General features: G+C 38.8%; 1 protein-coding gene across 1 annotated transcript; it reads left to right on the top strand.

Moving 5' to 3' along the window:
* The first annotated feature begins 13,868 nt into the window (after positions 1-13,868).
* LOC150002841 (importin-5-like) lies at positions 13,869-24,166 on the top strand. Its single transcript, XM_090285776.1, has 2 exons — positions 13,869-16,834; positions 23,878-24,166. Exons 1-2 carry the CDS (start codon positions 13,894-13,896, stop codon positions 24,108-24,110), a joined length of 3,174 nt encoding a protein of 1,057 aa, XP_090141902.1. The 5' UTR covers positions 13,869-13,893; the 3' UTR covers positions 24,111-24,166.
* The last annotated feature ends 1,958 nt before the right edge of the window (positions 24,167-26,124 follow it).

Here is a 26,124-nt window from a genome sequence, read left to right as displayed (position 1 = left end):
GCTTATTGTCAGACCCGAGGAAACATGTAAATTTATTTCCTTTCTTTTTAGTACTGTTTAAAGAGGAGAGAAGGATGGATAGCAAGCTCCTTTCCTTACCTCCTTCCTACAATCCTTACTGCTGCCACCATTCCATATCCTCAGACTGTTAGAGCATATGTGTTATTTGCTCATGTTGATATCCTTATGTGATATTTTTACTTTCCCCTCAGGAACTGACTGTTCCATATATACAACTGTCACAATATAAGCAAGTTTAATATGATTATTATTGCTCTAGCAGAGTACTTACTACACATCCTTACATAGATAATGCTGAAGAATCACCCAAAATATGCTCAACATTTCCAATACCAAAATCTTCTCTTACTTATGTTGCAATTTGCTTAGTAGTAAATGACAGTTCAATGGGGCATATTGGCCAGGTTTATGTCTAATGACTTGACAAACTTCCACATTTATAAACAATAGTGTAGCTTGTTACTCTATAACATGAGAAAATATATAGTCTAAGTGATGCTTCCAGAAATGAAGACATAAAGACAACAGCACTGACTGAAAAATAGAGATATCAGCATCCTTGGACTGTAGCCATCCCTCATAGACTGACTACCAGTGCCTTCCCATCCTGCCCATTGGTACAAGGGCAGAACGCCACTGGCCCTTGTCTACAGGTCCTTCAGACCTAATGCAAACACCTGCCTTCTCCAAAGAATACTGTGGTCATTCCCTGGGAAACATCTCAAAGTATCCTCTATGCTCTTTCTTCTTACCCTTCCTACCCTCTCCTCCATCCACACTCCCTACCACAGTGGCCAGCTCATTCACCTCACCCAGCCACAAACAACACATTCTAGATTAGGTGGGAGGCAGTAGAACCTCAGTTACAAGCATAGACCCTGGCACCAGCCCTCCTTTACTGGCATTCTGGTTCCTACTGCTTACGGTGTGTATCTCTTGGGGTAAGTTACTTCATTTCTTTGTGCTACACTTTTATCATTTTTAAAGGGGAAAATTAACAGTACCTACACTGTAGAATTATTAACAGGATTTGATGAGCCAGAACATATAAAGAACTTAAACAAGGCATATGAAATAGAAAGTCTTTCAGGGCATCCTGCTCAATAAAGAACAAAATCGTGGGCAGCATTTTTGAGGCATAACTCAGGAGTCTTAAAGTACATAGTCATTAGTTTGGACAAGTTCTAACAGAAACCATCATGGTAAACTTGGATGTCCGTCTACTGCCAATTCCTCACATAGGGTGATCATAGAAACTATATGTTTTATATTGTTTCATTTGGTCATTTATCAATGTTGGTCCAAATTATAAGAAAGAGTAAGATTTCTGGGTGATAAGGGGGATGCTTGAAAAGTTAGAATTTTTCCTAATAAAAATAATTCCCCCTGCCATTTTCATACCTTACTGGTTAGAAGCACAAGTAGAAATGCAAGAAAGTAATACATAAGTCTCAGTTTTATTGATGAGGATATTATACAAGTTTTTAACAAAAGAGAAGAGCTACTGGGCAGCAGTTCTGTAAATATTACTTACAATAATAATATTTATATAGCGTGTGAATGAATGTTCAAACTCCAAACTAAACAGTGAATAAGGATTTTCTCTCTTCAAAATCATATAGGTTAACCCATGAGAGCTTTGGGTAGATCTGGGAGAAGTGAGGCAAAGTTGTTTTTGTCACGTGGCTTCTCATAGTCCTCTTTAAAAATTTTTTCTTATATGAGGCCAGCAGGCCCTTCACTGTGGAAATCATTATCTCCCAAGCATTGGTGCCAGTTGGGATTGCATGCAGCCTGCCCACTCTTGACAGATGGCAAGGAGCCCAAACCTTCCATATGCTCCTGTTCTCCGGGAAGGCATGGGCATGAGAACAGATTTGGCTGGTACAACTGTGACCGTGGGTGTCTCTCAAGTAGCAATTGTGTCCTTCAGCTATTTAGCACCAGACAAGGTTCCTGCAAGTTGAACACATTCTGTGGTGGACGGCACAGAGAGCAAATCAAGCTCCCAAGTGTCTATGAACATCTCTGGGGTTTTAATTGCTCATCTGAGTGAGGGCAATATAGCTTAGTTTCTATAGGCTGTTGGGGATCTTGCTATAATAAAGAGTAAAGAATTTTCTGTTTTTATTGACTTTTCTCATCTAAGGTATAAGACTTGTCAGAACTCACTATTCATTCATAAAGGCGGCAAAATGTTGGAAGAAACAACATTCTTCTAACAGAGAAAATTGAAAATTTTGCATTCAAATGTAACTGATGTTTCAGAAATAGCCTGCTCTGAGCTAGTATACTGTGTTCCATATTTTATATTTTCTTCTGCCTTGTGGTTATTATTTTCAAAAATCAAAGCCTTAATTGATTTTGAAACTCTCCAAGTTTACAAAAGAATTTCAGGAACAGATCACAGATCCTATGTTTGGGATTCAGTTCTACCATGCCTTTTTCAGTCACAATTAACAATTTCAGTCTTTGTTCCTGTTTTTTGTTTCCAGCTTCCTTTGTCCCTTTTTAATTGTCTTGATTACCTCTTTAAGTTGTAACTGGGCAACTCAGTCCTTGAACTACAGTGAAGTGAACTGCCATCAATTCAGCAGGTCACCCAGTGCTTTTGATCTCCATGAGGTTCACTTCAAGGGGACTTGAACCCAAGCTCAGTTAGCATGTGTTCTTTAAGTATTCTCAGTTATTCCTGTACAGAATTGTCATAGCTTCATTTATTACCCCCAGCTAATAAAACTATTAGTTATTTTTTTAAAGAAACCACAGTACCATGAGAAGGATTGTTAATTAAGGCTGAGTTTCTAAATTGTTATGAATGTAAAATGGAACAGTTTTCCAACAGAGGTCTCCCATTGGTCATTTATCTGAGTGCTATTCTCTTGACTTCTGTTTGGAAAAAAAAATTTTTTTTCATTCTTGTTGTGATGTTTTTAAGCTAGCAAGACATATGGTAGTAGATTAGAGAGAGAATATAATTTTGGTCACTGTACAGGGTGGGCAAAAGTTTAAAGATGTAATACAAATAAATAATAAAACAAATAATACCAGAATAAAAACTGTTTCGTGTACTCACAACTGTAAATCTGCATTTGCCCACCCCCTGTATATTCATAAATGGAAGACTAACTTCCGAGTAGAAGTCAGTTCAAGGATCAATAATAATGAAAACTTAACTATAAGAGATTTTGTTCATTTGTTTGAGATTCTGATCTATTTTGAAATTTTGATCCAAGTCCAAACAGTCCTATATTTCAGTTCTGCCACAGAAAAATTGTTCTGTTCCTAAATTAGGAAAGTAGAAAAGGTAATTATATGCCTCTTACGGAAAATTCAGGAATTCACTATTTTTCTATCTCATGTTGAACGATAAACAGAAGTCACATTTAACAGAAAACATATCATTTTACTCTGTAGTCCCATAAACAAGTTCCTGAAAAGAATTCAAGGTATTTCTTCCTACTAATGAATCCTCCAAGAAAGTTCATGAAGAAGTAGCAACTATGGAACCATGAAGCTAGAACAAACCTAATTATCACCTAGCTCAGAGACTATGTCTTGCTTCAGCTGTGAAATCTTTTTCTCCAACAAAAACTAACACATAGGAACCTGATATATAGACAGAGAACCCAGGTTCTTTTCTGGTTGAAGCAGAAGGCACAGAGTTGCCCAGTTTGGCCTCTCCCAACTCCAAACCCATAGGCAGGGGGCACTTTCAAATCACAGTTCTAGCCCTACCTCAGACTATTTTAGAAGAAAGGAAACAAAGGCACAGAAAGAGTACTTGCTTTGGCACAGCCAGGCTCACCTGTCTAGCCATGGAGCTGAGGCCCTGTTAAGGTCAAGCCCTCATAAAAACACCAGCCACCCATAGCCTGTGGGTTTCTATATAAAGCTCAACCCATATCCCTGTTCCCTGGCTTTGCATTTCTCTGGGGATCTCATGACATGCTGTGTATTTATTTCATGTATTTATATATTTAAATACCCCCACTAGATTGTGAGACTCCTGAAGAAAAAACCTAGTCTTTAACTTGTATGCATTTTCTCCCATCAGTTATTAATGTGAATTGAAGTTTCCCCACCTGAAATTAGGTTATTAGATAACAGCATAATATTTCTAATAACCTAGAGCTGTTATACATAAATGAAATAGATTTTGGTTTCTTAAATTTAGCTATCCATATGGAACAGATTAACATATAATGTAATCTTTATTTTCAAAATAAAAGTGGGCCCAAGAAGAATAACCCTTTGTTGTTGACTGGAGCATTAAATATCATAGAGCAGGAGTTTCAAAACATTGGCAGGGATCAGAAGCACCTGAAGTGCCCATTAATGCAATTTGATTCAACCTGGCTGGAACCTGAGAACTTGCATTCTTGTAAGTGCTCAGGTGATACTGATGCTATTGGCCCAGGGACTCACTTTGAGATCAAACTACCATTGACCTTTCATCGTGATGCATTAATTTGATATAAAGTAAATTTTCCACTGCTGGCACTTGTTGAGCCTGTAGCAGCTAAGTATTGAATAGATATTATCACTTACCTCTTTGGCAGGCCAAATGCAAAAGAAGAGAAAAGGAGAGTGCTATGGGTCAGTAAAAGGAATCAGGATTTATTTTAATTCCTTCTAAAAAATTCACAGAGGAGCCATCAATCAAATCATTAGAAAATGCACTTGAATTGCCATTCTGTAGAATAGAAAATGGATGCAATTTCCTTGCTGGGTGATTCAGGTTGGCTGTAATATACCGTATTGCTATATACCCCACAATGAGCAATACTGTACACATTGGACCACTTGAAAGTGAGCAACAGTTATCTAAGTGTTCTAATTCATCTGCTGACAGAGTCTAGAAGTAGATTTCTCCATATAAAATGAAGGGAAATTCATTCATATGATGAGGAATAAAGAAAAACCTTGTTTTAATACAGATCCAACCTTGACCTTCTTTATATGATTACCACCTAAAATACCCTTCACCCACCATCAAAGAAAAGGGTTTTCTTCCCTTTGTTTGTAACAGGTAATGTATGCCAAATCAACTCAGTTCAAATATTTATTGAGTACTGCATATTAGCCAACCACTGTGTTAATAATAAAATATGTATAAGATCCAGCCCTCATCCTAAAGGCTGGCACAGTACATATAAAACTATGTGTCCCAAATGTGATGCAAAGTAAGTGCCCAGTAAACTCTGTCTTTAGCAAGAAAGCAAGTTTACTTGATAGGCATTTACCATCACAAACTTTCTAATAGGAGTTACGTATTTGTCCTACTTGTGCTCTTATAATTAAGGTAGCCCTTTCTCTACTCACAGCTGGAGAAATTAAGCTCTGGAGGGTTTGAGTGTCTTATCTTCAAGCCGTTTTTGAGACAAAACCAGAATTAGAACTCTGACTCCAAATTTCCAGCCAAGCGATCATCCTTGCATGTTTTGTAGAAATTTTCTCACCTCCAGTTAGCCTTTCCTCTTGGCATTTATGGGGGTTTTTTTTAGATACTATGGATGACATCAGAAAGATTCCTTCTAATTTTTTCAATATTTTCAAATATTTAGAAAATGAGGTATCTCTTCTCAATCCTTTATTTCTATCCAAAAGAGAAGGTGAGTCACTCCATTGAAGCTTGCTAGAAATACGGCTATAATCAGCATCCCCCGGATGCTGCAAAGGCAGGTGGTAGCAGATGGCAGTGATTCCTAGTCACCAATTTTGCCCTCATTCCAAGCAGTTGCTTAACAGGGTTTCAATTGTTCTAGAGTCCACTAAGAAGATAAAACTTTAGTCCACTGAGGTCATTTACCTACATGTTGTGTTTCATTCTAAGTGGTTATCCAATTTGAATTTGGCCTATAATAAACATTTTTAATGGATGAAAATTTTGGTCTGGAACTACTAGATTTAAAGAAAAGAGAATCAAATCCCATTCTGCATGTCTTGTCTTAAATCACTAAATTTCTCTCAATTTATTGTCATTGTGCTGAATATCAACACAGAAATTGCCAGCAAAAGTATTACATTTTTACTTCTTTGAAAATGGGGGTGTGGCCCTCGCAAGGCAGCTCAGTTGGTTAGAGTGTCTTCCAGATAGGCCAAGGTTGCAGGTTGATCCCCAGTCAGGGCACATAGGAGAAGCAAGCAATAAAATCAATAAATAAAAAGTAAAAAAAGAATGGAGGTGTGGGAAAGAAAGCAGCCCTGTGGATAATATCTCCAAATTACTGCTTTAGTGACTCTTTAGTATTTAAATAATGATATAATGGCACATGCTTATTGGAAAGATGTTTTAATTATCCCTTAATATTAGGTAGGAATACCAGAAAGCTAGCAGCAAGCATTCGTTTCTATAGTCAAACTACTAACTTGTAAAAGTTTTAAACTGTAAAAATAGAGCAAATAATTACTTCCAGTTTCTATGCCACTGCAAGTTCATTCCCAAGAACCCCTCATTAAACTCATCAGAAATAATGCTAGATCAGGAAAGCTGCAGTTTATCTGTATAAGCCTTGTGCTTGATAAGTTGACTTAAAAAGAGGAGAGAATAGTACTTTTCTTCTAAAAACTCAAAACCAGTTGAACACACCATAGTTGGCCACCTAGGCAAGAGAAAAACATGTATGAAATATCTACTTCTAAAACCAAGATTTTTTTAACATTCTAAGTAAATAGAAAGGTAAAGTGATATAGACAGTGTCTTCTAAGGTAGGAAGTCAACAATAGCTGAGCCTGTTCTGTGTGTCATACACCAAAGAGACACCAAAAATGAAGCATATGATCCCTGTTGTTCAATGAATCCAGGGACTATTAACAGTTTACTAGAAGAACCAAAGGAAAGCGAAATCTATAAATTTTTATAGTCCAAGTGTTTTCTCTTTTTACTCAACTGCTATCTCAGTGAAACAGAAGTACTTATCGTTAATTAATAAAAATCAAGAGCAAGAAAAGATCCATAGTGAATACTATCAATAAACAATTGTAACATCCAGGGTTTTTGATTGTCACTACTAGAGATTTGGTCCCCTTTAAAACTCAGCCTGAGAATATCACAAGTTGCAGCTAATGGTTTGCCAAGGTAGTAGTAACCAATAACATTAATTTGATACAAAAGAACAGATTAACTTTATTGCTAGTCAAGGACTAAAACCTCTATTTCCATCCAATTGTTTGGTTTATATGATCTTGGGTCTTAAATAAGGGAACTTAGCTGCTAAAAACCTGTGTCATGACTCTGACAAGTCTTGCCTATCTATGGCCAAAAAAAACCTCTCTTAGGAGAGATCTTCATCAATTAGTTTCAACTGTTTAGGACATGAACTACTTTTACCGCCCTCTGCGTTGCGTAGCAAAAGGCTGTCGTGCCAATACACCCAGATGGTTTTCAGTACAGAATTATCACTGGTGTTTAGATTTTTCAATGTAGAGAAAAGTTTGTTTCTAACTTGTGCTCCCACATACCACTGCCATATTTCAGGGTAGTATGCTTTTTAGCTACTGATTTCAGCAACGCAAGCAAGGATTTCCTAAATAAACATACCTTGCCACCAGAACCATGAAGAATGAGATGAATGAAGCTTTCTATTACAGTGGCATAAGCATCTTAAAAATGAAACATGCAAGTATTTGCCCCATTACATTTATTATTTGAGATTTAGGACTAAGTTACCCCTAGCATGATGCTTCTAACACATTTTTTTATAAGTTTACTACTTTTCACAATGCTTATTAAAAGTGTGTTCTAGCCCTAGCCAGGTGGCTCAGTTGGTTGGAGTGTCATCCTGTACACCAAAACATTCTGGGTTTGATCGCTGGTCAGGACACATACCTACGTTGCAAGTTCAATCCCTGGTTGGGTCGAATACAGGAGGCAACCAATTGATCTCTCTCTCTCTCTCTCCTCTCTCTCTCCCCATCCCTGCCCCCATCACCTCCTTGTCCCTTTCCTCTCTAAAATAAAATTTTAAAAAACTGTGTTCTAATTAATGCAGAATTGGAGGTTACATGATAATATGTTTAAGGATATTTTCTCACTGAGAAAACATTTTTGAGATAGCCTAAATAATTCATTTCTCTCCTCTTAAGAATGCCACGTGAAATAATCAGGCACAAGCAGAGAATCTATTAAAAACACATATAACCTTCTATGACAGTGACTACTGGTTGGAGCTGCACAGCAGATTCACAATGGGAACATTCTGAAAATACAAATGGCCAGGTCAAACCATGAGGGCCAGAAATAGTGATTTTTCAGGAGTGCTTCTGCTGATGATCCTGAATCCCAGCCAAGCAGAGTTAAGAGCAAAATTCTATAGTTACAGACTATTTTTGAGATGTTTAATCAATGATGTATGAGTGCACAGTTTTCATCCCAAATATGTCATGAGATTATTTCTACTTCCTGAATATGTCACTCATAATCATGCATAGCCCTTCCCCATCACACTGTCTCTTTGTATATTGTGTTCTTCTCATTTTGTCTGTGAGCCAAGTGAACAGGGAATTAAGTCTGATTTAGTGTTCAGTACAGTGTCTAGAACATTGGCACTAAGTTAAGTGTTAAAAATGACAGTAGGAGCTGCATGTGGCCTTTATACACCAAAAATTCTTTCAATGCTAGAATATCAGGTTTAAAATCTACAGCTACAAATGATATGTGCAGGAACATAGCTTTTTCTTATCTTCTACAAGTAAATTAAGCTTACCTCTTGAGACCCCAATTTCAGTCAAGACCGAGAACTTAAGAGTCCTGGCACAGTAAAGATAATAGTCACTCTGTGCAAGGTACTGTTTTCAGGTAGATATTTGGACAAACTAAACATTATCATCACACTGGGAAGCTTACCCAGCATCCTGACTCCTCAGAGCCTGACCTCACTGGCCTCTAAGCTGTGGCTCATTCATCCTCATCATTTGTGTCAGCTGAGAAGTAGCAACATCTGCCTGGCCCTCAGGTCCTCTAGCCTGCCAATTCCTGCTGACACCTGTGGTCTCTACTGCAGCCTTTGGTGGTGAAGTGGGTGCACCTGTGTCCTCCACACTCCACCCTCAGACCTCTGGTTCTTTCAGCACTTCCACAACTGCTCATAAACTATCACCTATTCTTTTCTCCCTCAACCAAGGAATGAGGGGCTCCCTGAGGTCACTCATTCACCAGGTTAGCCCTGGGCCCTCACTGGTTACAGTGTGAATCAAGCCTAAACAGGAGGCTTTCCTTGTAGGCTTGCCTTCTCTCCAACTTGGAATTCAGAAAAGAGATCTGGGATGCCCCAGACTAATCTCACCTGAACAGCTCTATTGATTGCCACACCAGGTTTTGATCTCAGATGTTGATAGGGTGATAAATGAGTCTTGTAGCAGCACCAGTTATTATTTATACATTGTTTTCTCAAGTGGGAGTCAAAAATTAATGTAATGCTCATAGCTAGTATTTTTAAATGAAGGAGAATAATATAGGATAGAAGAGGATCAGCTAGGGTAGAATATATTGCTGGAGTCCTCTTATTTTATACTGGATGAAGAAGTAAACTATATATTTCTTACTATACTTTTAGTCAAAAAAGAGTCAGAAACTTGCCTCTCCTTTAGTCCCCTTTAAACTCTTCTGGTCTCCAAATAAGAGTTTTCGCTGATATTTCTGACTTTCCCCCATAAGAAAACACTCCTACAAAGTGAAATCATCTTTCAGGCTCTCTGTTCTAGGGTTAATTTTGTAAACTATACTCTGAGTCTCCAGACTCTCTCATGTCTAGATTTCCTCTCTCCTGTGTCTGATCCTACCAATTTCAAGTCAAGATGTTCCTAAGGACTGCATATCTTTCTTTTCTCTCTTTTTTTTACATCTTGGCTGCCAAATAGAAAGTGATAACATCTACTTAGCTGCTATAGGTTCAGCATGTGCCAGCAGTGGAAAATTTACTTTGTGTCAAATTAGTGCATCACAATGAAAGGTCAAAGGTAGTTTGATCTCAAAGTGAGTCCCTTGGCCTACAGCATTGGTGTCACCTGGGCACTTATTAGACTCTAAGCCTGTTTAATCAAATTGTTTTAACAAACATTTCAGGTGATTCTGATCCCTGCTAAACTGAAAGAAAAACAACTCTTTTAAAAAAGATTCTAGAGAAACAACTCTTCTTCACTCATACTAAAACACTCTTTGTAATATTTAATTAAATTACATGATTGTAATTACAAACAGATAATGTAAATAGATTCGAGTAAAAGTCTAGAAAAGCCCTGGGGTTGCTTAATTGTGAGTATTCCTTATGCCATGGGCAGCTTGGCTGTGTTGTCAGAGAGAAATGAAGTGTCCATTCAGCAGGGAAATAGATGAGATGGAATTCTGTGAAAAATGTTATCACTGTACTGAGACCAAAAAAAAAAAAGATTCACCATAAGATAAAGCAAAATGTAGGCTGTAATGATTTCTGACAAGTGACCTTATAAAAGAGATTTTTTTGATGAGGAAAGAGAAAACAGAAATGAGGAAATTCTAAATTCTAGACACAGACACTAGTTAATTGGTGACTTTAAGTAAATCAATTAACTTCCTAGAGTTCAGTTTTTTTCTTTTAAAAAGATAGACGTCTTCTGCTTCAAAAGACTGTTATCCATACTTACCCAAGGTTTTTGTGGGTAAAAGTGGTTTAGGTGAAAGGAGACAGAATCGTGATCAATTTCCTCATCTGTGAAATGAGGGACTTGGCATCAATCAGAAGTTCCTTGGTATGTTCTGCGGAAAGGTCGTTCTGAGAAATGGCAAGAGATAGTCTTCAAAAAGTCAGTGACCAGACAGTTTTACAAAATGCTGGGGTGAAAACATTAAAAAGGTTTCTTTACTGCAAAACTTTACAACCTTTAATAAGCTAAAATGTGTTGTGAATCTCTAAAGAAAGGATATTACTAATAACACCTCCCCCAAAACATATTGCACTAAATCTGTTTTTTGTTTGTTTGTTTGTTTTATTTTGTTTTGTTTTTCCTAGACTCTCTCTCAGGAATAGAGATCCACACAACACACTTTGGGAAATTCTTGCCCAGCTTTTTCTATGGTCCTTTCTAGCTTCAAATTCACTGTTTTCAAGGGCTGTACATCATTGACTCATTGAGGCTTTTAATAAACAAGGTATTGGAAATGTCCAGAGAAGCAATGGGGATTATTTTTAAAAAACAAAATCTTGAACAAAATTAAGAAGGGAGATGAAGAGTTACCAGAAGCTTCTTTCGGTGTTTTCCTTGACACCAAGTAATGACTACCACTAAACTTTGTAATTATAAAGAAATTTGGGTATATTGTTGGTATTGATAGAGGTGACTTCCAAATTATCTTTATTAGTTGTTTAGTCCCTGCCTTTATGCACATACATTTCAACTGTCTTGACTATTTTTCTAACGTCAGTGAAAGTACTATATAGAGTAAACAGAACTGAGATTAAAGGTGATGTGATGATGATGATGACAATGATGATAAACAATAGAACCAGGCCTTTCTATCAAGAAACCTTGCAAATTCATGCATATTCAGTTGTCTAGAAAATGTATGTATTTGTACCAAATGAGTGGGGTGCATGTGTTTGTTCTTTTTATATTTTATATACAAGGTATGAGAAAGAATCAAAGTATATATGTATCTTGAAAGACTGAATAACCTCAAGATTTCTTAAGGAATGGATAACATTTTAGTGGATTATCAGATAATTTATAATTGTATAAATTATACTCCTTTGTAAAAAGAAAATATTTTGTCTTGACAACTTTGCTTCAATTATGAGATCTGTCTCTTCCTCAAACTCTGATTAATTAAGTGGGTAAAGTGTAAAAGACCAAATGTGTTTTCTCCTAGTTCGAATAGATTCTTTCATCATAACCAAAAGCCCACCAAATGACCACCCCAAGAATGCTTATGATCAATGCCATTACACTCTGACTCTACAAACTGAAGTTTGAAGGTGGCACCAGATAAAGTCCATGAGCCCCGTCTTGCCAGTAGCACCCTCAGAGGCCCTGCCTACCCTTGGCTTAACCCCAAGCTTAAGGACCCCCCAAAATAAATAAAATTTCTAAAATGTATTTTTTTTTTTAAGTTAGGTCATTCTGATGCCAAACCAGCATTGCTACAGAGTTTGTAGACTTACCCAGACCTTGTGCCACCTACCATGTCATAAGGCCAGTGTTGACCACAGAGTAACCCACACCTCTTCTGGACCATACCAAGCACTGCTGCATGCCCTGTTTAGCTCCGGTCTGGGTAGGGCTCTGCAAAAGGAAACCGATCTCACATGCAACCCTTCACAGCCTTCAGTTACTTAGAGGACTTGTTCACACTTAACATAAATACTGTGCCTCAGAGTAAATCACCCCAATTCTGTCAGTGGTTTGAGGGGAAAAAAGGAGAATTTTCACCAGAGTAAGGTCAGGAAGAAAAATTTCCCCGAGCCCAGAGTTATAGGCTTTATTATTGGTATCTGGGAGATCATGTGAATAAAGGTTCTCTGGAGCAAATAGTCATCTCCAGGATGGTCTCTTTTGTTTTTGTTTTTGTGTTTTTTTGCTGAATAGTTATAGACATACTAATGTTATTAACCTTGCTACCTTTGCCATTTCAATATTGCTACTTTTCTAATGAGGCATCTGGCATGAAACAAACAAAAAAATTAAAGAGTAGAGACAGAGCTTATAGAAAGATCTTCTGTGAAATGTATCCTGTGATAAAGTCACCTCACCCTGGAAGAAATGGTCAACCTAAATGGACCACAGACAGCATTCTCCAACATTTCTGTAAACAGCCAACAATACTGGACCCAGTGGAATAGACTATAAATATGGCTCTTACAGTTTATGGCTGTATCTAAGGTTAAGGGAATTTTAAAGGGTGTGTGATAGCTTTGAGATTTGAAAAATATGGTGTGAAGAACCTACAGACTGTTTTGCCTGTGCATATTTACAGTGTGAACACTGTGCTAGTCATATATAAATTTTTATATGTTCATTTATTATATTTCTTGTCTTATCTCAAGTCTTTGCCTTAAAATGGAAGGATTTGAACTAAAGTATAAATAATATTAATTTGAAAATATTTTTAAATAAGGAGGTAGATTTCCACAAACTGGATGAATCGACATGTTAGAATTCCCAGTGAACTTTTCCTTTTGCTGAGTTTGCTGCCTGTTTCTTCAGCTGAAGTAGCATTTGTAAGCAGTGCACTGATTTTCTACATTTCCAAATATCTCCATTCATTTTGTTATTTCAGTCAGTAAAGTATTTAGTCAACTAAAATAGGGTAAGAGTAGAAAGATGTGTAAGAATTGGTTCTTGCCTTCCTAGAGCCTGAACCTAAAAGGGAAAATAGGGCACTTAGGAAAACACTAAGGGGATAGCTTAAATATAAAGTAAATAGGAGGACTGTTTCCCCTCAAGGAAAGTGCTGTCAGAGGTTGAAATAAACAAGGAAGGCTTCATGGAGGGAAGACTTGAATGGGCCTTCAAAGATGAGTAGGATTCTGAGGGCTTTCCACTTAAAGTCTCAGGGCCAAGAAGATACTAGGGGCAGTCTAGGAATCACAAACATCCATGTAATTTACGTAGAGGAACTTAGACTAATGCACTCTGGAAAGAGAGGTTTGAGCCAGCTTTGAAGGACCTTAAATGCCTGAAGTCAAGGGCTTTATAACTAAGCAAGAAAGAACACTTATGGCACATTAATGAATAGGTCATTTTAGTGCATGAGGGAGCTAGGCAGCAGCTAGAGGCAGAAATATAGCCTAGAATATGAGATAATTGCAGTTATACAAGCTGGAAGCAGAGCCAGATCTGTTGTGGAAATCAAAAAAAGAGAGGACCCCCTCCCTCCTCTCTCTCACGCCTAGCGCAATGGCGGCGGCCGCGGCGGAGCAGCAACAGTTCTACCTGCTCCTGGGAAACCTGCTCAGCCCTGACAATGTGGTCCGGAAACAGGCAGAGGAAACATATGAGAATATCCCAGGACAGTCAAAAATCACATTCCTCTTACAAGCCATCAGAAACACTACAGCTGCTGAGGAGGCTAGACAAATGGCTGCCGTTCTCCTAAGACGTCTTTTGTCCTCTGCATTTGATGAAGTCTACCCAACTCTTCCTTCTGATGTCCAGACTGCTATCAAGAGTGAACTACTAATGATTATTCAAATGGAAACACAGTCTAGCATGAGGAAGAAAATTTGTGATATTGCTGCAGAGCTAGCCAGAAACTTAATAGATGAAGATGGTAACAACCAATGGCCTGAAGGTTTGAAGTTCCTTTTTGATTCAGTCAGCTCTCAAAATGTGGGACTGCGAGAAGCCGCTCTTCACATTTTCTGGAACTTTCCTGGAATTTTTGGGAACCAACAGCAGCACTATTTAGACGTCATCAAACGGATGTTAGTTCAGTGTATGCAAGATCAGGAACATCCATCGATCCGAACATTATCTGCTAGAGCTACAGCTGCATTTATACTCGCAAATGAGCATAATGTTGCTCTGTTCAAACATTTTGCAGACTTGATACCTGGATTCTTACAGGCTGTAAATGATTCATGCTACCAGAATGATGATTCAGTCCTTAAATCCCTTGTTGAGATTGCAGATACTGTTCCAAAGTATTTGCGTCCTCACTTGGAAGCTACTTTACAGCTAAGTCTAAAGTTGTGTGGAGACACTAGCCTCAGTAATATGCAACGCCAGCTTGCCCTTGAAGTAATTGTGACCCTCTCTGAGACTGCAGCTGCTATGTTAAGAAAACATACCAATATTGTTGCACAGACTATTCCTCAGATGTTAACAATGATGGTTGATCTGGAAGAGGATGAGGACTGGGCAAATGCAGATGAACTAGAAGATGATGATTTTGACAGCAATGCAGTTGCTGGCGAGAGTGCTTTGGACCGAATGGCTTGTGGACTTGGTGGAAAACTCGTTTTGCCAATGATCAAGGAACACATTATGCAAATGCTTCAAAATCCTGACTGGAAATACCGGCATGCAGGATTAATGGCTTTATCTGCCATTGGTGAAGGATGCCACCAGCAGATGGAAGGAATTCTAAATGAGATAGTAAATTTTGTTTTGCTTTTTCTTCAGGATCCTCATCCAAGAGTAAGGTATGCAGCCTGTAATGCCGTGGGACAGATGGCTACAGATTTTGCACCTGCTTTCCAAAAGAAATTCCATGAGAAGGTGATTGCGGCTCTGCTGCAGACCATGGAAGACCAAGACAATCAGCGAGTGCAGGCCCATGCTGCTGCTGCTCTCATTAACTTTACTGAAGACTGTCCCAAGTCGCTACTTATTCCATATTTGGATAATTTGGTGAAACATCTGCATTCCATCATGGTACTTAAGCTTCAAGAGTTGATTCAAAAAGGCACCAAGTTAGTTTTGGAACAAGTTGTGACATCTATCGCATCAGTTGCAGATACTGCAGAAGAAAAATTTGTCCCCTACTATGACTTATTTATGCCATCACTAAAGCACATTGTTGAGAATGCAATTCAAAAGGAACTTAGACTTCTCAGAGGAAAAACTATTGAATGCATCAGCCTCATTGGTCTGGCTGTTGGAAAGGAAAAATTCATGCAAGATGCATCGGATGTGATGCAGCTGTTGTTGAAGACCCAGACAGACTTCAGTGATATGGATGATGATGATCCTCAGATCTCTTATATGATCTCAGCATGGGCGAGAATGTGCAAGATCCTTGGAAAAGAATTTCAGCAATACCTTCCAGTGGTCATGGGACCTTTAATGAAGACAGCTTCAATTAAGCCTGAAGTAGCCCTTTTAGATACCCAAAACATGGAGAATATGAGTGATGATGATGGTTGGGAATTTGTGAACCTTGGAGATCAGCAAAGTTTCGGTATTAAAACTGCAGGTCTGGAAGAAAAATCAACTGCTTGTCAGATGCTGGTTTGCTATGCTAAGGAGTTAAAAGAAGGCTTTGTGGAATATACTGAACAGGTTGTCAAACTGATGGTCCCTCTACTGAAATTTTATTTCCACGATGGTGTTCGAGTGGCCGCAGCAGAATCCATGCCTCTTCTCTTGGAATGTGCAAGAGTTCGAGGTCCTGAGTATCTCACACAGATGTGGCATTTTATGTGCGATGCTCTAATCAAGGCCATTGGCACAGAACCAGATTCAGATGTCCTCTCAGAAATAATGCATTCTTTTGCAAAGTGCATTGAAGTAATGGGAGATGGATGCCTTAATAATGAACACTTTGAAGAACTGGGAGGTATACTGAAAGCTAAACTCGAAGAACATTTTAAAAATCAAGAATTGCGGCAAGTTAAAAGACAAGATGAAGACTATGATGAACAGGTGGAAGAGTCACTACAAGATGAGTGTCCGCATAGACCATGGCCAGACAGACAATGGGGATTGTGCATCTTTGATGATGTTATAGAACACTGTAGTCCAGCCTCATTTAAATATGCAGAATATTTCTTAAGGCCAATGCTCCAGTATGTATGTGACAGCAGCCCAGAAGTAAGGCAAGCAGCTGCGTATGGCCTAGGAGTCATGGCACAGTATGGGGGAGATAACTACCGTCCTTTTTGTACAGAAGCACTCCCACTGCTGGTAAGAGTTATTCAGTCTGTCGGTTCTAAGACCAAAGAAAATGTTAATGCTACAGAGAACTGCATCTCAGCAGTAGGAAAAATTATGAAGTACAAACCTGACTGTGTGAACATTGAAGAAGTCCTACCACACTGGTTGTCATGGCTTCCACTACATGAAGATAAAGAAGAGGCTGTTCAGACTTTCAATTATCTGTGCGATTTGATTGAAAGTAATCACCCAGATTCCACTGAGCGCAAGTGTCCCTGGCCCTGCCCTAAGAGGTGAGAGACCAACTCCCGGAGCTCGGCTCAGCGGGACTGAGGGCACGGGGCAGCGTGCGAGCGTGAAAGCACCTCAGCCCGGGGTCAGTGGGAGCTCTCTGGCCGCCTGTGCGGGCAGGGTCACCTTGGCGCAAACGGGGAACCGCCGCGGCCCAGCGAAAGAAGGAGCCAATCCCGGGGAAAGCGCTCGGGCCGTCCGCGCGGGCAGGGTCACCTCGGCGCGAACGGGGAACTGCCGCGCCCCAGCGAAAGAAGGAGCCAATCCCGGGGAAAGCGCTCGGGCCGTCCGCGCGGGCAGGGTCACCTCGGCGCGAACGGGGAACTGCCGCGCCCCAGCGAAAGAAGGAGCCAATCCCGGGGAAAGCGCTCGGGCCGTCCGAGCGGGCAGGGTCACCTCGGCGCGAACGGGGAACTGCCGCGCCCCAGCGAAAGAAGGAGCCAATCCCGGGGAAAGCGCTCGGGCCGCCCGCGCGGACAGAGACACCTTGGCACGAACGGGGAACCACCGCGGCCCGGCAGCAGTGGGCTCCAACCGCGGGGCAAACTCTCGGGCCGTCAGAGCGCGCAGGGGCTTACGCGCAAGGGCACCTCAACTGGCTACAGCGGGCAGCAAGGTAGCGCGCCGCGCCGGCAATCGCGGGCGCGCACCATAGCGGCAACCGGGTGCGCACACCAGTCCGGCAAAAGAACAAGAACCTCTGACCTGCCACACTAGACCAGCTGCGGACCCAGAAAAAGAAGGCAACACACCAAGGCTAAAACGGAGTAAAAACATCGTTTTTTTTTTTCTCCAAATTTTTTCTCCCAAATTTTTTCCCCCTTGTTCTTTCTTTCTTCTTAATAATTTCTTTTCTTTCCTTCTTTCTTTATTCTTTTCCTGGGGTTTTTTTTGGGGGGTTTTTGGGGGGTATATATATATATATATATATATTTTTTTTTTTTTTTGGTTCAATTTTTTTTTTTTCTCTCTCTTTTTTCTTTCTTCTGTATTCTTTCTTTTCTATCTTTCTTTGTTCCTTTCTTGCTAACCTTTTGGGGTTTTTTGGGGGGGGTTGTGGTAAATTTTTTATTTTCTTCTCTTTCTCTCTTTCTTCTTTTCTTTCTCCTATTTTCTTGGGGATTTTTTGGGGGAGTGTTTTTCCTCCACCTCTTCCAATAATAACAAACTTTATCTCTAACGTGTTGCATATAACCTCTCCTTCTCAGCCTTTCTCTTTAATAGTGGTTTATTCGTTTGTGTGTCTAGCTTAGCCCCCCTATTACTTTAAATAATACAATATAATTACTATATAAACCCAAATACAATACAATCCCACTTTCTTACTATACTAAGTATTTTTCTATCCTTTTCTTCTATTTTTCTTAACATACAATGTAAATATTACTAACTGGCTTGCACAGTCTCAACTATTATTAATCTATCAACCCCTCTATCAAAAATTATATTTTTCCTCCCCAAAAACAACTCGTATCTATTCTTCTTATAGTATAAAAGCTCAAATCTCTTTACATTTATATTAATACGGGCTAGTTGGCTAACGATAGCAGGATAGAGTGGGGGATACTTTCTGAGGGTGTGGGTCTCCTGCCTGGGCTGTGTGTTTATGTCTTTAACAGCATATCCACAAAAGAACTCAAGACAAAGCAGATAGAGTGACTCTCAACCAAGTAGCCAGAAGGAAGATCCTATCAAAGAACATCTGAAATATAACCGAACAGCATAAACAAACGACATAAAGGGTAACTTAAGACCATCAGGCTCAGGATATCAAAGAGACTGCACCACTGAAACTCCCAGACCTTCGATAAAGAATATTACACCACAAAGGAGGGAAGTCAAAGCAGACTACCCCCCCAATAAATAAATAGATAAATAAATAAATAAATAAATAAATAAAAACAAAAAGAATCCAACATGGTAAGACGCAAAAATAACCCCTCAATGAAAAGAAAAGAGGAATCCTCAGAAAGAGAGATAGACGAAATAGACATAGCCCAAATGTCAGACATGGAATTCAAAACAATGGTGGTAAAGAAGCTCAATATACTCGACATCCTTAAAATCAACTATGACAACCTTCAAGGAAGTTACCAGCAGCTCCAAGAAAATTACAGGGAACTGGCAGAGAACTACACCAGCATAAAAAAAGACATAGAAATCGTTAACAAGAACCAGGAAGAACTTAAGAATACAATCTCTGAACTGAAAAACACAGTAGAATCAGTCAAAAGCAGACTAAACGAAGCAGAAGATCGGATTAGTGAGTTAGAAGATAATGTAGAGAAAAACTCCCAGACAATACAGCAAAATGAAAAACGATTGAAAAAATATGAACAAGATGTAAGGGAATTACAGGATAGCATTAGGAAAAATAATTTAAGGATCATCGGAATACGAGAGGAAGAAGAAAAGGAACATGGAATTGAAAATCTGATAGGAGAAATAGTGACAGAAAATTTTCCGAACCTGATGAGAGGAAAAGCTATGCAAGTCCAAGAAGCACTGAGAGTTCCAATCAAGAGGAACCCCCAAAAACCCACTCCAAGGCACATCATAGTTAAAATGGCAACATTCCAAGACAAAGAGAGAATCCTAAAAGCAGCAAGAGAAAAGCAGCAAATAACATACAAGGGAGCTCCGATAAGGCTATCAACTGATTTCTCAACAGAAACATTACAAGCCAGAAGGGAATGGTCAAAAATATTTCAAGCAATGAAAAACAAAGGCCTACAACCAAGAATACTCTACCCAGCAAGGCTCTCATTCAAAATAGAAGGTGAAATAAGGAGTTTCTCAGACAAAGGAAGACTGAAAGAATACATCTCCACCAAACCAGCATTGCAAGAGATGCTAAAGGGACTGTTCTAGGAAAAAACAAGAGAGGAGAGGAACAGAGGTACAAAGGGAAATGAATAAATACACGTCAATAATAACCTTAAATGTAAATGGATTAAATGCTCCAATTAAAAGACATAGGGTAACGGAATGGATAAGAAAACAGGACCCACATATTTGCTGTCTACAAGAAACACACCTCAAAACAAAAGATTTACACAGACTGAAAGTAAAGGGATATAAAAAAATATTCCAAGCAAACGGACCGGAAAAAAAAGCCGGGGTAGCAGTTCTCATATCAGACAAAATGGATTTCAAAGCAAGGACAATAAAAAGAGACAAAGAAGGACATTTCATAATACTTAAAGGAACAATCCATCAAGAAGATATGACTTTGATAAACATATATGCACCCAACATAGGAGCACCCAAATACATAAAGCAAATACTAGAAGACCACAAAAAGGATATCAACAACAACACACTCATAGTAGGGGACTTCAACACTCCATTATCAACAATAGACAGATCATCAAAGCAAAGAAACACCAAGGATATACAGGCATTGAACAACACACTAAACCACATGGATCTAACTGATATATATAGAACTTTTCACCCCAAAGAAGCAAAATATACATTCTTTTCAAGTGCACATGGGACATTTTCAAAGATAGACCACATGATAGGTCACAAAACAAGCCTCAACAAATTCAAGAAAATTGAAATCATATCAAGCATCTTTTCAGATCACAATGCCTTGAAACTAGAAATCAACCTCAGAGGAAAAAATCAAAGACACCCAAACTCATGGAGATTGAATAACATGCTATTAAATAATGAATGGGTTAACAATGACATCAAAGAAGCAATCAAGAAATTTCTAGAAACTAATGATAATGAGCACACAACAACCCAAAACCTGTGGGACACAGCAAAAGCAGTCCTGAGAGGGAAGTTTATAGCAATACAGGCATATCTGAAAAGGCTAGAAGAATCTCAAATAAAAAACCTAACCACAATGCTACAAGAACTAGAACAACAACAACAAACAAAGCCTAGGGCAAGAAGAAGGAATGAAATCATCAAGATCAGAGCAGAACTAAATGACATAGAGACTAAACAAACAATCCAAAAGATCAACGAAACTAGGAGCTGGTTCTTCGAAAAAATCAACAAAATCGACAAGCCTCTAGCCAGTCTAATCAAGAAAAAAAGAGAGAAGACACAAATAAACAAAATCAGAAATGAAAGAGGAGAAATCACGACTGATACCTCAGAAATACAAATGATAGTTAGAAATTACTTCAGACAACTGTATGACAAGAAATTTGACAATCTAGAAGAAATGGACAAATTTCTAGAAACATACAACCTTCCAAAACTGAATCAAGAAGAAGTGGAAAGTCTCAACAGACCAATAACAAAGAAGGAAATTGAAACAGTAATCCAAAATCTCCCTGCACACAAAAGCCCTGGGCCGGATGGCTTCACAGGCGAATTCTACAAAACATTCAGGGAAGAACTAACTCCTATCCTCCTCAAACTGTTCCAAAAAATCCAAGAAGAAGGGAAAATCCCAAACTCTTTCTATGAAGCCAGTATTATCCTAATCCCCAAACCAGGTCAAGACACAACAAAGAAAGAAAACTACAGGCCAATATCACTGATGAACATCGATGCTAAAATCCTCAATAAAATATTGGCAAACAGGATCCAGCAACACATCAAAAAGATCATACATCATGATCAAGTGGGCTTCATTCCAGGGATGCAAGGATGGTTTAATATTCGCAAATCAATAAATATAATACATCACCTAAACAGAATGAAAGACAAAAATCACATGATCATATCAATAGATGCAGAAAAAGCATTTGATAAAGTTCAACACCCATTTATGATGAAAACACTCAGCAAAATGGGAATAAAGGGAGCATATCTTAACATAATTAAGGCTATATATGAGAAGCCTGAGGCCAACATCATACTCAATGGACAAAAACTGAAAGCATTCCCCCTGAACTCAGGAACGAGACAAGGTTGTCCACTCTCTCCACTCCTTTTCAACATAGTGTTGGAAGTCCTAGCCACAGCAATCAGACAAGAAAAAGAAATAAAAGGAATCCAAATTGGGAAAGAGGAAGTGAAACTTTCATTATATGCAGATGATATGATAGTATACCTAGAAAATCCTATAAACTCCACTAAAAGACTACTCAATATAATAAGTGAATTTGGCAAAATCGCAGGGTACAAAATAAATATACAGAAATCCAAGGCATTTCTGTACACCAACAATAAAATAGCAGAGACAGAGACAAAAAAGAAAATACCATTTACTATAGCAACAAGAAAAATAAAGTACCTAGGAGTAAACTTAACCAAAGAGATAAAAGACCTGTACTCTGAAAATTACATAACATTGAAGAAAGAAATTAAGGAAGAAACAAATAAATGGAAGCAAATACCATGTTCTTGGATGGGAAGAATCAACATCATCAAAATGGCCATACTACCCAAAGCAATTTACAAATTCAATGCAATCCCTATTAAAATACCAATGACATATTTCACAGACCTAGAACAAATACTCCATAAATTCATATGGAACCAAAAAAGACCCCGAATAGCAAAAGCAATCTTGAGACAGAAGAACACAGCAGGAGGAATCACAACACCAGATATCAAACAATACTACAAAGCCACTGTAATCAAAACAGTATGGTACTGGCATAAGAACAGACATATAGATCAGTGGAACAGAATAGAGAGTCCAGAAATAAACCCAGGCCTCTATGGTCAACTAATCTTTGATAAAGGAGGAAGGAACATAAAATGGAGTGAGAAGAGCCTCTTTAACAAATGGTGCTGGGAGAACTGGATAGGGACCTGCAAAAAAATGAAACTAGACCACCAACTTACACCACACACGAGAATAAACTCAAGATGGATCAAAGACTTAAATGTAAGCCGTGACACCATAAAAGTCCTAGAGGAAAACATAGGCAAGAAAATATCAGATATCTCACGTAACAATCTCTTCACGGACACATCTCCTAAAGCAAGAGAAATAAAGGAAAAAATAAATAAATGGGATTACATCAAACTGAAGAGTTTCTGCTCAGCAAAAGAAAACAACAGCAAATTGAAAAGGAAACCAACCATATGGGAAAACATATTTGCCAATGACATCACAGACAGGGGACTGATATCCAAAATATATAAAGAGCTGATACGACTCAACATCAAGAAAACAAACAACCCAATTAAAAAATGGGCAAGGGACCTGAACAAACACTTCTCCGAAGAGGACATACAGAAGGTCCATAGACACATGAAAAAATGCTCAACATCATTAGCCATCAGGGAGATGCAAATAAAAACCACAATGAGATACCACCTTACACCAGTCAGAATGGCCATCATCAACAAATCAACAAGCAACAAGTGCTGGCGAGGATGTGGAGAAACGGGAACCCTACTGCACTGTTGGTGGGAATGCAGACTGGTGCAACCACTATGGAGAACAGTATGGAATTACCTCAAAAGATTAAAAATGGAACTGCCTTTTGAACCAGCGACTCCACTACTAGGATTATACCCGAAGAATCTTGAAACACCAATTCAAAAGAACTTATGCACCCCTATGTTCATAGCAGCACTGTTTACAATAGCTAAGTGCTGGAAACAACCTAAGTGCCCATCTGTAGATGAGTGGACCAAAAAACTGTGGTACATTTACACAATGGAATACTATGTAGCAGAAAGAAAGAAGGAACTCCTACCATTTGCAACAACATGGATGGAACTAGAGAGAATTATGCTTAGTGAAATAAGCCAGGCAAAGAAAGAAAAATACCATATGATATCACCTAATACAGGAAACTAAAGAACAACACAGACAAAGGAACTAAATAGAACAAAAAGCAGAGTAGCAGTCAATAGGGGGGAGGGGAGAGGGAGAGAAGGGGGATAAGTAAGGGAAGGGTTTAATTAAAGAGCCTGTATGAAGGACTCATGGACATGGACAGCGGGGAGGGATATGATTGCGGGAGAGGGGGTGGGCTGGGTGGGGGAGAGAAATTGGGGGAAAAGGGGACAACTGTAATTGAAAAACCAAAATAAAAAAAAAAAAAAAAAAAAAAAAAAAAGAAAGTAATCACCCAATTGTTCTTGGCCCAAACAATACCAATCTGCCCAAAATATTCAGTATAATTGCAGAAGGAGAAATGCATGAGGCAATTAAACATGAGGATCCTTGTGCCAAACGTCTGGCTAACGTAGTTCGCCAGGTACAGGCTTCTGGAGGATTGTGGACTGAATGCATAGCACACCTCAGTCCTGAGCATCAGGCGGCCATACAGGAGCTCCTGAACTCTGCTTAAAGGACCTTATCACCACCAGAAAACTAACTCCAAATAAACGTTTTCCATTTTGTTTAGGTTTCTTTGTTTTGTTTTTGAGAAAAAGAATAGTTGAGTTATGTGTAGGCCATTCTTCTGCAAAGCCACAACAATCGAAAGAGAAACACTGGGTTTCAGAATGGTGTTTAAATGGATTTCTATCGTACCACTGAAGAAGTTCCCGGAAGCCCTCCAGTAGCACTGAAAAGTAATTTTCTATTGCTATTACCTACCCATCTGAAGGTGAAAGGGAAATTAATTTTTCTCGTTAGACATAAGGAAATTTAAGACAAACAGCTTTAAGATCCATTATTCAGCATAGGTGTGTGTTAAAACAAATTGCTATAAACCTAGTGTTAAAGTAGAAAGAAACCTACCCAACAAACTAGTAGATCCAAAAATTGGGGAGAGAAAAAAAGCTGAAGATAAAAATAAGCATGAAGGTATCATACTTAATCTTACTTTCAGTTCTTTTTCCCAAAAGCTTATGTGGTGGCTCAGTTTGGAAAGCTTTTCAGCAGCCCTTGAATGTGAAGTGTTGTTGGCATGTCTGGCAGTAGTTTCCTATTCACTCCTCAATAAATATTGAAATACAAAAGAAAAAAAAAAAAAGAGAGGAGATGCAAAGGACATTTATTTTTCTATTAAATTAACATTTAATGAGCACCTGTTGTATGTTGGTATTTTCCAAACATCATCATTGATATACCACCATCATATCCACTTCTGTTGATCTTGTTTTTTACTTAATACTTTTCTAAAAACAGACTCATTTTTAAACATTTTTTAAAGAATCTTGATGACACCTCCATTTGCCTTGCCTCTGAAAGAAGATATCTATAAAAATAAGAACAGGAAAGCAAACAGATTACTCATGTAGTTAAGATGCTTAAAAGAGAGGGAAAACAAGAGGTGTTAAAAACATATCATGAAGAAATGAGGCTCTTTCTGCTTTGACTAAACTAAATGGATTGAAAGAAAATTGAAATGGAAATAACTTTCTCACTATGCCATTCAATGCCACCATACTAGGATTCTTTGCTCTGGACCAGCTAGTGTGCTGGGCTCTGGGAATGCAAAGATGAACTTTACCCTCTGTTCTCAGAGAGCTCAGTCGAGTAGTAGAATCAGAATTACATAAACAAACACTGCACAGCAAAAGAAGGAGAATCTAGTGCACTGTGGCCATTCCAGAATACAACTGGCCAGTTGAGAACTTGAGGCATTCCTCTTACACTTCTCCCTCAGCTCATTATTACTTGGAAATTAAATTCTAGTACTAGGGTTCAATTCAATTTCAACTCCATGTGTGGGCTGCTTCCCTCTGCTTGCTGAGAATAAGCATAACAACCTACCTTTATTTTCTGAGAAAACAAAACTTAGGGACAGATTTCTTAGGCTGAGTAGAAATGTTAAAATATGGTGGAAGATACCCCACATAGATGGAAAAATATTGCCATGAGTGGAGATCCAGAAGGCTGTCACTCAGGTGTCAAATCCTTTTCCCTGTGATGGATTTCAACTACACCCTGTGATGCATTGGCTTCTTTGCCCAACTCAAGAGTAGGTGATAGCTAGGAGCACAGAGGCCACTATTCCTAGGAAACTAACTCCTAAGTTCTATCATGTGGTTTAGCTTTTATAGTTTTAGATTATAAAACTCATTATTGATGAACAGTGGACTGGGTGTAAATAGAAAGCATATTGGCCTTAAGTGTAACATGGCTACCTTACAGTGGGAGAAGAGAGAACTAGAAAGAAGATGAGTGTAGAAAACAATGGCTTCCTTGGATATGGCAATGTGAAGGGTGAATTGGAGATAACGAAGCAGGGGAGCAGCTGAATTCTGAAGGATGAATAGAAATACATGATGTGGTGAAAGGCATTCTCCAAGGGGAGGAAGTAAGCACCATACACAAATCATAAAGAACAGGAAAGCAGGATGGATGAGGAAGACTGCACGTGGTCTGAGGTTTGAGGGAGTGGCAGCAGTGGG

The sequence above is a fragment of the Furipterus horrens genome, unplaced genomic scaffold (assembly GCF_987537825.1).
Source record: "Furipterus horrens unplaced genomic scaffold, mFurHor1.1.pri manual_scaffold_8, whole genome shotgun sequence".
Lineage (NCBI taxonomy): Eukaryota > Metazoa > Chordata > Mammalia > Chiroptera > Furipteridae > Furipterus > Furipterus horrens.
The sequence above is the reverse complement of the archived record's forward strand: the minus strand, read 5'-3'. Positions and strand labels throughout refer to the sequence as shown.

Excerpts from the sequence above, each read along its gene's own strand:
- LOC150002841 (XM_090285776.1), top strand. The coding sequence starts at position 13,894 with ATGGCGGCGGCCGCGGCGGAGCAGCAACAGTTCTACCTGCTCCTGGGA. Across the intron at positions 16,835-23,877 it reads TCTGTGCGATTTGATTGAAA|AAAGTAATCACCCAATTGTT; the intron begins GTAATCACCCAG and ends AAAAAAAAAAAG.